Consider the following 17,905-nt stretch of genomic DNA (forward strand, 5'->3'; position numbering starts at 1 on the left):
AAAATGTAGTAAAAAAAAAAGATGAATTCAGGATGGAAACATATTTTGTTGTAGGTAAAATACTTTGTCAGAAGAACAATTGGCATTTGTCTTTTTCTTTTTTCTGAAAAAATCTACATAATGCATTTTTATCCCACTTATTCACCACTTTGTCCGTAAAAAACATGAAAATATGAACAAACTGTTTGCAAAAACACAGAGTCTTACCAAGCAATTTGTTTACTGTCTAGAAAGTAAAGAAAACTAAGATATAAGTAACTTTTCAGCAACATATGAACTTGTTTTAATTCAATTAGTTTCACTTTAAATGTGGGAAAATGTCATGTTACAACTCAAATGTTATCGCACTAATATTTGCTTAAAACAAGCTCATAAGGTGCTGAAAAGTTACTTCCAAGTGCGTTTTGTTTCACTTCACTTGAACTTAAATATTTTAAATAGAAACTAAACCCAACATCCTTGGTAAGTTAATTATTTCTGCATCCAGTGTGTGAAATGGAAATATTCACCCGTTTCTTCCGGTTTGTTGTTGCAGAAATTCAGTGTTTTTCTCACATGAAACTCACAGATGGTGGTTAGTCATGACGTCACAAACCCATAATCGATGCTTGTAAAGGTCACGTGACTGCATCTGTGGATTGGACCGGATGAGAACTGAACCACAGTGAAACGGCTCGAGCCGGGCGGCCAATCCGGGTCAGAACCGCGTCCAGAACCAGCAGGTGCATCGCTGCCTTGTTGGCGGGTGAGAAGCCCGGACTTGATGTTGACGTCGGGTTTTGCTCCTCTCTCAGGTAAACAGGAAGACACGCCCTCAGAAACTCCGCTCCCGGAAGAAAGGAGGCTTTTTCTGCGTCCGCCGCTCCTTTGAGACGAGCAGGTGGACATTTTCAGGACAGGTGGAAACTGTTGGATGTCTCCACTGGAGCTGCAGACACATTTTTGAAACATTTCTCTCTTTTTTTCCCGCTTCGTTTGTGGTTTTGTTGACAGACTGAGGATTCACCAGGTGCTGCGGGTTCACCTGGGAAGCTCCATCTACTGAGAGAAACTCAGAACGCAGAGGAAACTTTTGGGGGCGTTTATAGCGAAAGCAGCGCCATGGCGGACCCCATGGAAAGTGGAGTAAAATACATGCCAAAACTGGTAAGTTTCCTCCAGGTTTTCTGTGTTTTTTCCATGAACATTAAACCCTTTCAGCCTCGGAATGAAGGGAATTCAGAGGGTGTATTTTGGTGTTTATGGTATACAGTCAACACACACAGTGGGCAGGATGAGGCCTACCAGCTTATATCTGTCAACAGAAAACTTGTTTCACTTAAGATTTAAAAAACACTTTCTGACACCAACAGTTGCTGTTATCTTGAGAAAAAAGGAAAGTCTCTCTATAATTTCCTAATCAATAACTAGTTTTTGGGTCATCCTGGTGTTAGTTGAAACACAAATGAATAAAAGTTTCACCCACGGTAGGTTGACTTTGTGATCTTGGACGTAAAAGTGTTGACGCAATAAAACGGTGACCTGATTTCTGGAGCAGAAAATGTCTTCAGGAGGAGAAGCAGGAAAATATCCCACTGAACCTGAACACACCTTTTTCTGGGATGTTTTCCAAGAACTCTGCACAATAAAAACTCAGGACTCTCTTCCTCCTTCAGAAACGTTGGTGCTGCTTTCACGCCAGCACCAACGTTTTGACGAAAACAACGGTCCAAAAGTCAGTGGTAGTAAATTCTTGCCGGTTGGGACTTTTGTCACTGTTTGTCCTCCATAAAATAAATTCAGATGAACAACATAGAAACTAACCCTTCAGATTTGGAGAATTTGAACCACTGTTTTTGTTTTTTGTTGTTTTTAGGAATAATTTGATCATGACAATAAAATCCAGATTTGTTATATTTTGGGCTGCATGAACCTGTCAGAACCAGACGGATCCAAATGAAGATCAGTAGGTCAGATTTCAAAGGCCCCACCCAGCTGCATGCACTTTATCTGAGCTCAGTGGGGGGAAAAAAAACAAAAAAACAGACGAACGATTCTATTTAAATCAAAATTAGTAACTGAGAAGTTGCTCTTTGCAATAAATTCTCCCACTTTTTCAGATTTTTTGCCTCAACATTTTGAAAACAATATTTTTTTTATGCGCTTCCAAGAAGGAGCTTGGACTGTACTTGGCATGTAAACGTGTGATGATAATCCAAATAAACATGGGGAACCTGAAGATGTTTCTGCTCCGCCGGATTTAAAATGTGCTTCTTGCTGTTCAGATGGGATGGTTAACCTTTGGCCTTTGGCCTCAGGCTTCGCGGTACAACGTGTCCCCTCAGTGTCGAGCAACTGAAAGTATTTCTGCCCTTACAGCTGAAACTTATGTCACGATTTTGGTGACAAGCACTATCAATAATTATTGAGGTCTAAAGTTGGAGTTGATCGTATTTATCGGAGACAAAACGGCTCTTTCTGTTGGGTAAGCTGTAAACCCGGCTGTTTTTCAGTTTCTGCCGCAGTAAACACTCAGGAACTTGTTGGTTTGCTCCCAGCAGGTTTGACAGGATTGTGCGTGGTGAAACCTTTGTTCTCCCTCCCCCGCCCCAATCGGTGAAGAACTTCCTGGAAGAAACCACTCCGGCACCCTGAGTCAGGCGTTACCACCTCAGGCGTGTGCAAAACGGCTTTTTATTCAGTAATGAAAACAAAATCTTACCGAGTAATTTGTCTAGTTTCCATCCTAATTACATCAACAAACTTGAAATAAGCTCAAACTAACTTAGAAATAAGTTCTTAGCAAGATATAGGAGCTTGTTTTAAGCCAATAACTGAGGAAAAATGCTGGTTTTCCACACATTTTTACATGTGAAAAAATGTCTTATTAGTGAATTAATCTCCCAGTGAAACTAGTTCATTTTACTCAATTTTAGAAGATTATTGACTTAAAACAAGCTCATATTTCTTGCTGAAAATTTACTTGTAAGTTATGTTTCTCTTATTTCAAGTGCAATAAGATATTTGCTCTAGAAATCAGATCAAAAATACTTTGTGTCTTTGCAGTGAAGGAGTTCATATGTTGGGTTAAATCAAGAAAAACCAAAATAAAAACAGTGTTGTGCACGTCTGACTCAGGAGAAACTGTTTCTGTGGGCATCTTAAAGCATAATTACTGTAATGTATTTTACCTCCTTACAAACGTCTTTATGTCACTTAATGATTTCCCTATAACTTTTAATACCAGCTAAAAATAACTTGAATGAATCCAAAATGCCATTTTCAATGATTTTATTTATTGAGGTGTGGAAAGTTTTTTTCTTTCGTTGTTAAACTGTGACGTTGCTTCGCATAGTTTTTTGTTGTTGTTCCGTTTCGCTTGTCACTCGCACCCCTTATTGTCAGCTCTAGTTACTAAATCACTTCACTGAAACCTGTCTGATGACTCAACGAAAGCACGAGATTATTGGCTAATAACACGGCTGCCATAACTATTTTAGGGGTATTCTATCGATTAGTCTGATAATTAATTGAATAAAAACATTGGCACATACTGCAAATTTTCCATGACACATCGTACGCCTTCTTTGTACAAAAATGAATTAAAAAGTGTAAATAAACAGTCAATTCCTATTCAAATACAGCGATAAAGCTTTCTTTTAGTGTAAGCTTGATCATTTATAGCCAAAGGTGCTTCTGGACTAGGGCTGCAAGTGATCGTTTAAAGACTATCTAAAATGTATTGCTCTTATCAATCAGCATACTATTAATTGATGAGTGGCCATTTACTTAAAAACCTGAGTTTTGTATTAAGAAAACAAACGGCTGCATTATTCATAATTTGCTGACGGATTCGCTGTTAAGTTGAAACTGAAGGAGTCTGCTGAGTGTTCATATTTCAAAACAAACACATGAAGTGGATTTTCTACACCTCTGCTTACACCGTTGTGTCTTCCACCATCTTTGTTTTAAGTATAACCAGCGGCGCCCTCTGCTGGATGGTGGCCAAACTACAACGCTAAAAATAGATCTCAATGGACTATTGGAACTAATCTTAGTCTAATTAAGCATTAATCATAACTTGATGAATTGTTTGTACTTGTAATAAATAAATACTTAACATCAACATGTGAAAAGCGGAATTAAACATCAAGACAGTGTAATTATTGGGCAGCAAAACATTCAAGATGTTTTCAAATCTGGACCAGGTGAAGCTAAATATTCCAATTAAGACATTCAGGGTAGAACAGATTCAAATGGAAAATGCATAATTTGTTTTGTACCGTTTTGGCTTACATACTGCCCTGATTATGTCGTTCTTTCAGAAAATGGTCGTCTTCTTTTGCCTATGTACTTCAAATTACTTTGATTATTGAAATGACAGTAATTGATTAATCATTAATAAATTTCTTTTTGTTTTCCAGGATAAAGAATATGAATCTGTGCAGTTCCTGCCAACGGCAGATAGCAAAAAGCTGGAGAAGGGTCCGGGGAAGACGGGCGCTGTGATCGGCGTGGTGATCTTTGTTTTTGTTGTTGCTCTCATGACCGGACTCCTGGTCTGGCATTTCCACTGTAAGTAGCTCCAACTAGTGAATGGTTGTAATGGGAAAAATTGTGTCTTCTACACACAAACAAGTAATTGAATCGCTTTAAGTTACTTTTTAAGGTTATTTTGTTGATTTACAAATGGTATTTGTTATAAAAATGAAAGATTTTCCCAAGCAGTTTGAGGAGTAACTCGTAGTAAATAATTTAGATAAATATGTATAAAATTACTAAGAATCAAAGAACAGATTAGATTTGTGTGGTGATTCAAAGCAATATGCAGAGAGTGAAACCCGTTCTGTTTTTGTCCTTACTTGATTAATTTCTTCTTCCCTAATGCCTATTTTCCTTCCTATCTTTTTTATGTCCTTCTTTCTTCCTTCCTTCTTTTTTTATCTCCTTCCTCCCTTAGGTCTGAGTGATGCCAGTTGGGTGTTTCTCAGATGAGCGATGCCAGTAGGGTACTGGTCGGGTGTTTCTCAGATGAGCGATGCCAGTAGGGTACTGGTCGGGTGTTTCTCAGATGAGCGATGCCAGTAGGGTACTGGTCGGGTGTTTCTCAGAGGTCTGAGCGATGCTGGTTGGATAGTGGTTGGGTGTTTCTCAGATCAGCGATGCTGATTAGGTGTTAGAGGTCAGAGCGATGCCGGTCTGGTGTTTCTCAGATCAGCGATGCTGATTAGGTGTTAGAGGTCAGAGCGATGCCGGTCTGGTGTTTCTCAGATGAGCGATGCTGGTAGGGTTGTAGATTGAGAACCAGGTGTTTCTCAACCTCCTTTGTGTTTTCACTGAACTCGTCTCTGATCGGAGAGGAACCTGCTAGTTGACTGCAGCGCTCTGACAGGGCGATGGCATGTTGACGAGATCACAGAGAGGAAACAGCCAGAAATGTCATTTCTCCATCCCTTCCTCTTGTCCTTTTTAGTGTCCTTCCCTCCTACCTACTTTGTGTGCTTCATACTTTCCTTTGCATCCTTCCTTCCTCTTGTTGGTCCTTTCCTCTTCTTCTTTACATTGTATCCTTCTTTCCTTCTTTATGATTTCCCCTCTTCTTCCTTTGTGTCATTTCCTCCTATTTTGTGAGCTTATTTCTTTCCTTTACGTCCTTCCTTCTTTGTGTCCTTACCTACTTAGAGAAAGTTCTTCCTTCCTGTCTCTGTTTTTCTAGCCAATTTATATTCAAAGCTAAATGTAAAGAAGAGAAAACTTTGGAAAGTTGGACCTGAAAGTATTTTATTTATTCTTTTCACATTGCGTTCCACTACCAACTGCTAGCCAAAAAACACTTAAGCTGCTGGATTGACAGCCGACTAATTGACCTGAAACAGTAGAGAGGTGTATAAACACACTTCTACTGTTTGAGTTATGTGTGCTTTTTTTTCCAGTCCGTAAAGATGAATACACCAAAAGGATATACATTGGCTCTATGAAGATCGAGAACCAGGTGTTTGACAACGCCTATGAAAACTCAGACACACGTGAGTTCAAGGCTTTGGCTGAAAAGGTGCAGCAGGAGGTAAGACTGCTGGGTTATCTGACCCAATACATGAACACATTTTTCTATTTTTATTGTTTAAATGTGAATAGGAAGAGTAAAGGGATTCAATTACCTAGGATCTTGGTATTAGCAGGAACAAGGGAATAATGAGGAAATGGTCAAAGAAGGAAATGCCAAATAACTGTTTTGATGTGGTGCATGGTATTTATTTTATAGAGGTTAACTTTTTTTCTGTAGACTTGAATTAAATATATTTGAGACCATGTGAAAAGAATGGGAAAACATTGTCAGTACCTTCTTTTCTGTGGATTGTAGGAAGCAGCTATGTTCTGCTTCATACAAGGCATGAGCTAGGGATTCCCTGACAGAAAAGGTCCATTTATTCTTTTTACAAGACCTCAGACAGTGGTACCTTTCAGAACCATTGCACTCTGGAACCTGTTCTCAAACTGTGCTGTTGTCAGAGGAAACATTCTGTGGTTTCATGTAAATGTACAAAACAAACACACCAAAACTTGCATTTTCAAGTCTTCAAAGATTGCTAATGATCACAGCAGCCTCTTCTTCTCTCCCAAGCTGAATGTTTTTTTTTCCCGAGCGTCTGAATGCGTGTTATGACATTGTACTTCCATTTTAGTGCAGTAACCGTGATTTGTTTAAGGCCAAAATACATTTCTGTGCTGACCTGCAAATGTAAGACGACAAATTACACGACAACAGTTTCACCAGAAACTGTCATCGTGTAAACATGACCTTAAACATGATTTTGTATGGAAATAATTAACTGGTTCTCAACTCTTCAAAGTGTTTATGTGCTATCTTTTTTTATTGCTTAAATCAATATGGGTTTTTTTTCTCTTCATTTCATTTAAAAAGAAAGATTATAAATCGGAATTTGTAAGATGGCAACATAAAGGCAAAAATGTCAAGTACTAGACATTGTATATGTTAACTGTGTAATATACATTTTTAAAAAAAAGAAATTTCATCTTTGTGTGTTTCTTTTGTTTATTCTATTGCAACCTCTTTCAGCTGAAAACTATTTTCTCCAACGATCCAAGGCTGAAGAAATACTACGTCAACTCTACAATTAACGCGTTCAGGTATAGAATTCATAGAGTCAAATCTCTGTTCCTGTTTTTCGCATGTGTTAAGTATTTGCTTAAATTGGTTGTGATGTCTGTCTCCAGTGAGGGTATTGTCGCCTACTACATGTCTGAGTTTAAAGTGCCTGTGGGCCAAGAAAAATCTGTTGACGACGCCATAGCTGGTTTGAACCAGCAAAATACGAGAGGATTTCCAATAACTAAATCAAACAGCAACCTGCAGGTTACAGACATGAAGACCTCTGGTAATTGTCACTTACTCTATATATGGATTGACGTGGTGCATGAATCCTGTGTGGCAGAACTTTTAATCTCATTCTGTCTGTTGTTGGTTTCTTTCACAGTTATAGACTCCAGAATGTCACCAAAATCATTTAAGGGTAAGTACTGAAGTTGCATGTGTGGGTTTTTGATTAACCAAAAGCAAAAGCATTTTACTCAGAGCTAAAGGGGTGATGTAGGGACCCTACATAACTCAGTTAATTTGAACTGAAAAGTTAAAATTAATGTTTTTTTCAGCCCTGATAGTCAGGTGCACTCAGTTCAGTGTTATATTTTTAGCAGGTATAGTTCTCTTTCATACTGCAGCGTCAAAGAGAACACTGTATGTATAGAACCTACACATAAAAAGAGCTTTAAGTTTGGGAGAATGAATACAAGAAATTTAACATTTTAAGTTGAAAGCAGTTATGTAAAGATAGTAACGCTGCCACAGGAAGTTAGAAAAGCTTCCTGCTTAAATGATTATGAACTACTGTGCTGTGGAGTTTTGCCATGTTTACACCAGATGACAGAATGAGAAATTAATTTAAAAAACAGTTTTAATGATCATTTCATTTAGTTGAACTACAAAACATTGTGAAAACCAACCTAGTCCTTAGTAAAAATTTAATTATTCAATATTAAATTGTGGCGAACTGAAGTTTTACGAAAGCATTTCACTAGGTGTGATTATTCCATGATGCCCTGTAGAATCACAAAATCATCTAAACAGTGCCTGGCTCACTTTGCTTTCTGATAAAAGATGCAGAAACAAACCAGCCCAAGATTGTGATGCATAAAGATAATGATAGAGATAATCTCCAGTGTTTGGTATACGTCCACAGGGCAAAGACACAATTACAAATGTTGTCAGCATTAATGTTGAAAGACACAATTTCACAATTGTAAAGTGCCGTGTTTCCATTAAATAAGATGGAATTAAAATCGCATTGTGCCAGTCCTTTCAAAGATGCTTATTGGTCCCCAAAAAATGATGAAAACCTGGGTATTATCATTAATCAATAAAATTCCCACGGGCTGAACTTGAAAATTGGGCGTTATGCCACTAACATTTAGCTTTCGTCAACAACTCAGAGGCAGAAGTCAGAGCTCTGTGCAAAGCAAAGAATGTCCCGTCCGGAACACAGTGCGCTACATAATAAAACATAAATTAATAAAGCTTCGAGGCAGGTCACTTTTCCTCGAGGAATTTTAATAATCGAGGTACTCGAATCGTTTCAGCCCAGGTTTCTTCACTCTAAGTCATTAAAAATGTCCCGGTCCATAATCCTCCAACTACTTTTCATCGTCTTCTTTATGGTTTGCATCAGTGGCAACATCAGGTTGACGATCATGTGACTGTCATGTTAAAAAAGAATTTCCATTGCAGTTTTGAGAAATAAACCAATTTTGAAAAACCACCTCATCCTAATGACAAAACCTTTTATCAAGAGTTTTTGTGAGATTGCTGTGCTTCCGTTAAAGCAATTTATTTTTGACATATATGGTCAATGAAAGTATAACTAATAATGAACATTCTGATGTCAGAGGGAAATATTGCAAAACCTCTCGAGATCAAACTAGAATTCAGAGTAAACAAATCTGGCTGACGAGGAAGAAGCAACAGCGACTTGTTAAGATTTCACTTACTACTAAACAAAGGCAAGATTTGAACAAAGCATGTAAAGTTTGGGTTAATGTTTGATTGTGACTTACTAAGTAGAATTTAATATACTGCATTTTATGTGTGTGTTTGTCAGAGCAAAAAAAGGTGAAAATACATACAAAGCCCAACGAGATTGCTAAGATCTCAACAGACGGTTTCCCCAACAATCCGTATAAACCGAACACCTTCACAGAGTGGGAGCTGCGAGGTGACAGCGGAAGCGTCATCAAGCTTGAGTTTGACACCATGTATCTGGAAGAAAACTGCTCCAATGATTTTGTGAAAATCTATGACTCTCTGGTGCCAATAGAGAACCGCGCTTTGGAAGAGTGAGTATATCTACTGTTTTTGGTGTACCTCAGGGCTCTGCACTGGGCCCTCTGCTTTTTAGTTTGCTGAATACTTCTTAGCAGAAGTAGTTAACATCATTGGCTGGTTATCCACTTCATGCTTCACTTCCCATGTAGGTAAAACCGTTCATTTAGAGATATCAATAGAGCACCAGATGTTATGGCAGCATGGGAAAGACTGTCAGCAGTATTTGGGTGAAATAATGGCAGCTTGTGCATTAAGTTTAATTGTTTATTAAATTTAAATAGATGAAATTTACATTTTAAGACATGTGGTTATGTATAAATACTACTTTATTCAAGTGACTGGACAGTGAAGATGTCAACTGGTAGAGACAGAGCAGGCAGTAGTGATGAGCAAGTTTTGGTTATTCAGTGTTTGTTGCAGTAAGATGGGGCAGAGTTCCTAGAAGAGTGCCATCTCTTCTGCCATCATATATTGGAGTAGCAGCATCAGAGCCCAGGATTCACAAAGGCTCAATAAGCTGATCGAGAAGGCTGGTTCTGTTCTTGACAGTTGGGGATGATGGTGCAAATAAGAATTTCTTATAAATTGAAGAAAATTTATCTCCAGCCCACTGTTATGTAACAAAGCATCTTCAGCCAAAGGCTTCTTCAGAAATCGAATATGCTGTTATCTTTTTAGAATAAAAGTTACATTTATGGAGTATTGAGACGAGGTATTCCTACCAATTTTTCGCTGTCACTTCTCGTCTCCCCAGGTTCGTAGATGCTGGGTGTAAAAGTGAAACCGAGACAACAGTCACTGTTCAAATCCACAGTCAACCAGTATTTTATTCAATCAACCAAAAGCATAAAACCAGACCAACATCTCAAGATAATCAGATGCCAAAATCTCGAAGAAAACATCACCTTTAGAAAAATATGAAAACATTTTCAGAGAACACTGTGTGGACAGAAAAAGGGCAGTCAGTGATCTGACTAGAGGTTTTAGCTCAAATACTTTTATATCAAAGTAGTTGGTTCTTTGGTGTCTAATGTATTCTGACATAATCGTTCAGAGGTGGACTTTTCCAATGTGCAACCAACAAATGATGATGGGCTACTGCTGCACACAGGCAACGCGTGATAATTTTCTGCCTAGATGTTCATTTGTGTTAAAACATTTCTACTCAAGGATGTGGGACCAGCTATCTGGCGCATTCCTCAAAGCCATTACTCCCCATCCCTCTAAACTGCTTCAGACCAGTTTCTGAGACCACACTTTGCTCTCCTCACCAGTCCATGACCCCATGCCTTACTACGTTAAACAACACATTTTGATAAAAAAAAATATTAAAACATATCACATATAATGTTTTTCTCTTTCGCACTTTGGGGTTATGAATTATTAGTTAAAATGCATGACTGTCTTCCACAGGTTGTGTGAACACTATACACCCAGTGAACCTTTGACGTTTTATTCTTCTGGAAATGTCATGCTGGTTACAATGGGCACAAACGATAAATACGACTTCCCAGGATTTCGGGCATCCGTTTCACAAGTGGACCCAGCAACCTTACGTAAGTGTTGAAGCCTTTATTTTATTACATATTGAGATTGCTGTGAAGAATTACTTTGACTAATGCCAAGATTGGTTTGTATTGTATTCTCATTCCCATGCGAATTAAAAGCTTTAATTTCTCAGATTGTATCGATTAAAATTTGTTTCATATTTAAAATTATCTGTCTATATAGGTCACACCTGCAGTACCAAACTAACAGATTCAAAGGGAACCTTCTCCACTCCCAACTTTCCAAACTACTATCCTCCTAACATTGAGTGTGATTGGGAAATAGAGGTGAGTTTTCCCCATGAACACATTATTCAGTGATTTAATATACTTGTATTCCTGTATGCTTACTTATCTGTTTTCTTGAAGGTGCCTAGCAATAAGGTGGTGAAAGTTACATTCAAAAAGCTCCTGTTGGCTGAGCCAGGGCAGGAAGATGGCAAGAACTGTTACAAAGACTATGTGATGATAGATAAAACAAAGAAGTAAGCTCAACAATGATAAGTTTGGGATTTTAAATTGATGTGAAAACAGGTTTGTAGAAAAAAGTAAATGGGTTTGTCATTGCTTGCAAATCTGTTTCTCAGACTGTGTGGAGAGCACAAGAGGGGAACTCTATTTGAAATCAGCACAACCAACAAAATGACATTGAATTTTCGCTCCGATCACTCCTACGTAGACAGAGGCTTCCAAGCAGTGTACGAGGCCATTGACCCCGTAGATCGTAAGTAATGGAACTACATTTAGGTTTACTTTCCTCTTAAAGATGTGTCTTTTATTTTTCATACTATGCCGTCCACAGCTTGCCCTGGTAAGTTCCGTTGCAAAAATGACCAGTGCATCTCCCAAAACCTTACGTGTGACGGCTGGAATGACTGTGGAGACATGAGTGACGAGAAGAACTGCAGTATGTTATTTACTCATATTACATTTGAACTACTTGTTGCTGCCATGGTTTTATCAGTGAGTCAGTATAACATCTGTTCTAAACCTTTTGTCCTCCAGAGTGCAAAGGCGACGCACTTTTAACCTGTGGAAATGGGTTCTGTAAGCCCATGTTCTGGAAGTGTGACGGCGTAGATGACTGCGGAGACGGGACAGATGAGCGTGACTGTAAGAGCCGCTGTCACTGGAAATTTCAATGGAAGGATTTCAGATAAGTTTTTCATACATGCCTTTTATTTTTTTAAGGCAAATGTGACGTTGGACACATCACCTGCAAGAATAAAAAATGTGTCTCTGAGAAGAAACAATGCGATGGACAAGATGACTGTGGAGATAATTCAGATGAGCTCAGCTGTAGAAAAAGTAAGATTAGTGGATCTTTTTTTCTCTCTTTCGTCACTTAAGTTGTTTCTATCCAATAATGCAACACCACAAACTTAAAGGTAAATCTATAGGAGGTCACATTCACTTTTCAATTAGCAGAAGTGGCACTACAGAAAGCCAAATAATCAAATAAATATTTAAATACGAACTAATGGGTAATTAAAATTTAAGGACAACAATATGATCGTCACTCCTTCAGTGAGGTTGAGTTAAATGGGAGTAGAGATCAGCAGTTTTTCTGCAATTATTTAGGAAATGAAAGGAAGGTTGGAAATGGGGCAAAGGTAGAGGTTGTTCTTGAGACCAGAGCCACCAGGATCAGGGGTATTGAATCGAGTGGACTGGGATTGTTTGCCTAATTGCCAATATAGCCTTGGCTTCTACTTATTAAAGTCATGCTAATTTGTCTGTACACCAAGTTGAGGCTCATAGACTGCTGGCTTAGAAACTGAGCCAGGTCTCCTCCCAGCTGACATGTTAATTCGCTCAAATCGATGACTGCCTGAATTTACGCCACATGATTTTTACCACTATAACACAAATGGTATTTCACAGAGCAAACTTAAACACGCACAAGTCTATGTGCGAAGTAGTTTTGGTACATGGTAGGCTACATGATGGTGGGGTCTTCTAGTTGGGGTTACTAGTGAGTAGAAGAATACCTTCTAAATAATGCAATATTTGATTGCATCTTACTAGTCTTATTTACATATGAAGTGTATGAATGTTGATGTTCTTACCTTGTAAAAAGTGTTTTTGCTGCTATTCTGCAAAGACATTGAGGGCTGCCAGTCCTTGATGGCTCCTTTCCATTCCTGTCTTCTTTCGAATAGAACACAATAAAATACATTGACTTATGTAGCTCTAATATTGGGAAATTGTGAAGAAGTTGGAGTATGAATACTTTGACAAAGCATTGTTGCTAATCTAGCAGAAAATGTTACAAAGGTGATTTCTGTTATCTGATTTAAAAGATGGATTTAAGATTGTTTTTGTCTCCCCAGATTCTGAGATACAATGCACAGAGTCTACATATAAATGCAAGAACGGCAAATGCATTGATAAGGTGAACCCAACGTGTGATGGAAAGTCCGACTGTGAAGATGACTCTGATGAGGAGAACTGTGGTATGTTGCAATTTAAACATGTCTGAAATGAAACAACTCCTGCTTATCTTCATCTTCTGAGCTCAGCCTTTCTAACCAAACCAGTTTTAACACGACGACAAGATGCCACATGTATTCCTGTTACCATCTGTTTGCTTTGCAGCCTGTGGAAGGAAAAAATTACGGTCGTCGACACGTATTGTGGGCGGACAAGACGCGGCACAAGGGGAGTTTCCGTGGCAAGTCAGCCTTCACTACCACCCTTTCGGACATGTGTGTGGCGCGTCCATCATCAGTGAAAAATGGCTGGTCACTGCTGCCCACTGTGTGCAAAATGACAATAACCATAGGTAAAGCTTCAGCTTATGCCTTTTCAAATGTAAGATACTTCAACCATTGAGCTTTATAAAAAACATAGCAAATAAACATAGCAGTTAAAAGAGATGAGAACTAGTTCTGGGTGAACAATTTGTTTTTTGCCCAAATGGGCTGCATGTGCATAAGAGTGCAAATGAAAAATAGCTGGTATTTTCCAGCTACTTCAGTTGCTTGATTATTAAATTAACTTCTATACTTACTAAAATTGGCATGTGTATATATTCAAATACCAGTGCTTACTTTTTGAAATTTTGGTAGTTTACTAAGTTCATACATCCAGAAAAATGTTTTGTATCTGCTTTTAGAGTAATTTTCTATTACTTATTCAAAGTCTGCAATACATAACATAAGGCTTAATGGCTTCAGTAGATAACATTCACCATCAAAGGGTATTTTATTTATTCTATCTTGAATCCAATCTGTTGAATTTTAGAGCCACCAGGACCAAAGAGATGGAAATAGAGTTCAACATAAAAATTAAATGAGAAACTTGAGGATTTAAATGGCCATTTGTCCCCATAGCAGACATTTGCTTTGTCAACAAAGCAAATATACTTGTACATCATGGTTTCGCTACAAATTGTTGTTCTGTAGGTGAAAAATACTACTAATGTAAATACTAAAATAAGGTGGCATTCATGGCATTAAAATTAATCCACAAATTGATATGGAGCCTTGAAAAGTATTCAGTTGTTTTCAGAACTTTTGACTTTCTGTATACTACAGTTGTATCTATTCTTTTCCCATTGAATCTGATTGTCTAATGAGGAATTAATCTGCTTCCCTGTTGGATTTCAGATTCGGAGAGCCTGCAAAATGGGAGATTTACCTCGGTCTTCATGACCAACGGAAGAGTACTGACTCATTTGTTGTAAAAAGGAAGCTGAAGCAGATCATAGATCACCCCAACTACAACCCTAATACCTTTGACAACGACATTGCCCTGATGGAGCTGGACAGCCCCATCGTTTATTCAGATTACATTCAGCCCATCTGCTTACCAGCCTCCGACTACAAGATTCCAGCCGGCCAAAATGTGTGGATCACAGGGTGGGGAGCAACAAGAGAGGGAGGTGAGTGTGCAGGAATACATTTAAGTATGAGATCAAGCAATTCCCCATACTCACTAGAACATGTTAGATGAAATGATTGGGTTTTAACAATGGTTGTTAAAGGGCATCAGATTTTATACCATCAAAAATTGGAAAACATTTTAGGCTTTTTCTGATTGATGAAATGTAGAATAAATATATTAGGCAATTAAGTTTTAACGTTTGTGTTTTATATATACCATGTTTGATAGTCTGCTTGATTTTTTTTTTTTTTTTTAGTATTTTGATTATTCTAGTGCAAATGATCAATGATGGTTCTATGAATCTATCGATTTGTTTTTTTTCTTTTATCATTATTCAGGAACTGCTGCGAAGACCCTCCAGAAAGCTTCAGTCCGAATCATAAACCATAACGAGTGTGATAAATTAATGAGTTATCGTCTCACATCCCGGATGTTGTGTGCTGGCGTGTTGACAGGAGGAGTGGATGCTTGTCAGGTTAGGAGTTTATTTTTCCTTTACTCTGACTTTGTTGGTCTACTTTTCATCTTGCTTTGTGTCTCTTTCTTTATGTTCTATCTTGAATTTTCCTTAATTTCAGTTTGTGAAACTGTTTAACGGTTTTACAAACCTCTCCATAATTCAGCCCACTTCTATATATATTTGGGATAATTGTCCTGCTGGAATTATGAGACGGCAATTGTCATTGAAAGTACAATTTAGTGGTACATTTGGATGAAAACCTTATGGTATTGGGTTACTTTAACTCTTTAAAATAACTTACTGCTCATGTGTAAAATATTTATAGCACAAGGCTCAACATTTTAGAATTCAACCAACAAACAATTTTAGCTCTAAACTGCAAACTTGTTTTTTTTTTCCCCATCTGTTTTCAATGTAGAATAATCTAGTTCTTAATTTGCATTTCAACCAAGAGCTGATCAGACATCATCCTTCAAAACGGGCTAAAAGCGACATGAATATTTAAAGCTAACGCTAACTTAAGCGTCATTAGCAGCCAACAGTTAGGAATGTCTTAACGGTTGCTAGGCAACAGGACATACGCCGCAGTTTCGGCGGGAATAAAGGCGAGCCACTCACACACGGTCTTCTTGGTCGATGAATGAGCTACGATGGCAGGGTGACCTCTTGACGCTGCATCCGGCTGCGCACCCCGCAGGGAACCGCAGCCGTTCCGCAGATCCCCCATTTGCCTCTGCTTTCGTCCGTTATCTGCGCCGACACGCAGAGGACCTAAACGACGCATGCGCGGGAAATGAGAGGTCGCGCGATAAACCCAGTGATTTAAAAAGGAGTGGTTTGTTTGTTCGCTTGTTAAAATCGGCCACTTCCATAACAACGGCTACTCTTCATTTTTTTTTAAAAAGCCTCATTTTAAAAAAAGCCTCTAACAATTGCGCACACTTAACATATCATTAGAAACAATTGTACATGAATTCATAAATGTACAATTGTTACACTTTACATAAAATCATTAAGCTATATTAGAATCAGTATCATAATTATGAATTAGTGGTGTCATATTTTTGTTGTAGTTCTAAACGTCTAAAATTAATAATTAGCCCGCCTTGCTCTCCCTTTTTGTCTGTCATGAATTGACAAGTTTTAGAACAACATATTGAACAGAACAACCCTAGAAGTATGCTACTCTCCTATTGCCTTCTTGTTGTGATTTGGTTATAATGGTGTCATATGTGTTTCCTTGTTTTAGGGAGATTCCGGTGGACCTCTGTCCAGTCCGGAAGGTGATTTTATGTTCCTGGGAGGAGTGGTCAGTTGGGGTGACGGCTGCGCTCGTAGGAATAAACCAGGGATCTACACCACAGTCACTGAATTTCTTGGCTGGATCAAAGAGAAGACTGGAGTCTAGTCTAGTTTAACTTAATCAAACAGGATCATTACGGATATAAACTGTGGACTTGAAGAAATTCATTCAATGAGACTCCAGTTTGACAGACCAACCAGCAGATTGAGTGGACTTGACTTCTGGCTATAGTGGCATTGAAAGATGAACAACTTTTACAGCAAGTGCTATGCCTGTTGAACTTACTGTGATTGTGTTGTTTTTGTTTTTGTTTTTTTTTACCAGGACGGTGATTGGTTAACTGCTTTAAATGTAAATAGATGTTTTATTTTTGTGTTTTTATTATTATTTGATGGAGTACAAATGTTATATGATGCAGAGGACAAAGTTTTAAGGTACACTTGTTACACAAACTTGGATTTGAGAACAAACTTTGAGTTGTGTAAATTAAATCTATTTTACTTCTTTTGATCTTGTCCTCTAGGTTTTGTTTATTTAAGCCTATTAGAAATTCCTATAAAATCTGTCATCACTTTTTTACGAGTTCCTATCATTGATACCATTTTTTTTTCCAGAGAGATTTTCATGCGCATGGAAAAAGTTGAAGGTTAGGTAACAGTTCCTCCAGTTTAATTAGTCTAAAATTATTGTAAATGTGTATTTTATAGGAAATGGCTTCAAATAAAAATATTTAAAATAACCTTTTGTATAAGCATGAGTTATTTTGCTTCTGGACTGCTCATATTGTATTTTATTTAAACAAAACTGATGCTACATTATAGTGGGATGCTGTAAATAACATTAAGAACCTCAAATGTTTAGGTTTACTCCTGGTTTCTGGTCTAGCATAGAGTGCGCCCACAACCCTTCCTTCATCCCAGGTGTATTATGTACTGCTGAGATACTGATTGTTTTAAACTTTTAATATTTGTGCTTTGAATTTTTTCTTTGCAACTGCAGCTGAAAGATCTCTTAAACATGTTTACCTCGCATAGCATAGTACCCTGTTGACTGTTCGACAACGGTTCAATGGTTGTCTCTAACTTACTGTTGGTTTGAGGCTGAAATGAAAACTGTGGGCCTGGTGTTTTCTTCTCTTCCATAAATAAATGACAATCCCCAAAGCAACCAGTGACTGCACTTACTGGGTCTATGGTTCAAAGGGACCTCAGTCACAATGAAAATTTCAGAAAATGGTGGTTTAGAGGATATTGAAACAGGTTTAGATTTCATGTGGATTGTTGAATTGGGTATTTTCTCACCAGATAAAACTGGTAAAAAAAATTTTTCTT

The 17,905-nt window shown here is 38.0% G+C and overlaps 1 protein-coding gene across 1 annotated transcript; it reads left to right on the plus strand.

Moving 5' to 3' along the window:
- Nucleotides 1-640: 640 nt before the first annotated feature.
- st14a (ST14 transmembrane serine protease matriptase a) lies at nt 641-17,313 on the plus strand. The gene is made up of 19 exons (XM_055028519.1): nt 641-1,146; nt 4,404-4,554; nt 5,913-6,043; nt 7,058-7,128; nt 7,216-7,376; nt 7,476-7,511; nt 9,153-9,387; nt 10,790-10,932; nt 11,108-11,211; nt 11,293-11,408; nt 11,511-11,647; nt 11,726-11,830; nt 11,929-12,036; nt 12,115-12,231; nt 13,257-13,379; nt 13,522-13,708; nt 14,535-14,809; nt 15,150-15,286; nt 16,521-17,313. The coding sequence occupies exons 1-19, from the start codon at nt 1,102-1,104 to the stop codon at nt 16,677-16,679; spliced, it is 2,541 nt and encodes an 846-aa protein (XP_054884494.1). The 5' UTR covers nt 641-1,101; the 3' UTR covers nt 16,680-17,313.
- Nucleotides 17,314-17,905: the final 592 nt, after the last annotated feature.

This window comes from Poeciliopsis prolifica, unplaced genomic scaffold (assembly GCF_027474105.1).
Source record: "Poeciliopsis prolifica strain line A6 unplaced genomic scaffold, Auburn_PproV2 SCAFFOLD004, whole genome shotgun sequence".
NCBI lineage: Eukaryota > Metazoa > Chordata > Actinopteri > Cyprinodontiformes > Poeciliidae > Poeciliopsis > Poeciliopsis prolifica.

Excerpts from the sequence above, each read along its gene's own strand:
- st14a (XM_055028519.1), top strand. The coding sequence starts at position 1,102 with ATGGCGGACCCCATGGAAAGTGGAGTAAAATACATGCCAAAACTG. Across the intron at positions 9,388-10,789 it reads GAGAACCGCGCTTTGGAAGA|GTTGTGTGAACACTATACAC; the intron begins GTGAGTATATCT and ends TGTCTTCCACAG. Across the intron at positions 11,831-11,928 it reads GAGTGACGAGAAGAACTGCA|AGTGCAAAGGCGACGCACTT; the intron begins GTATGTTATTTA and ends TTTGTCCTCCAG.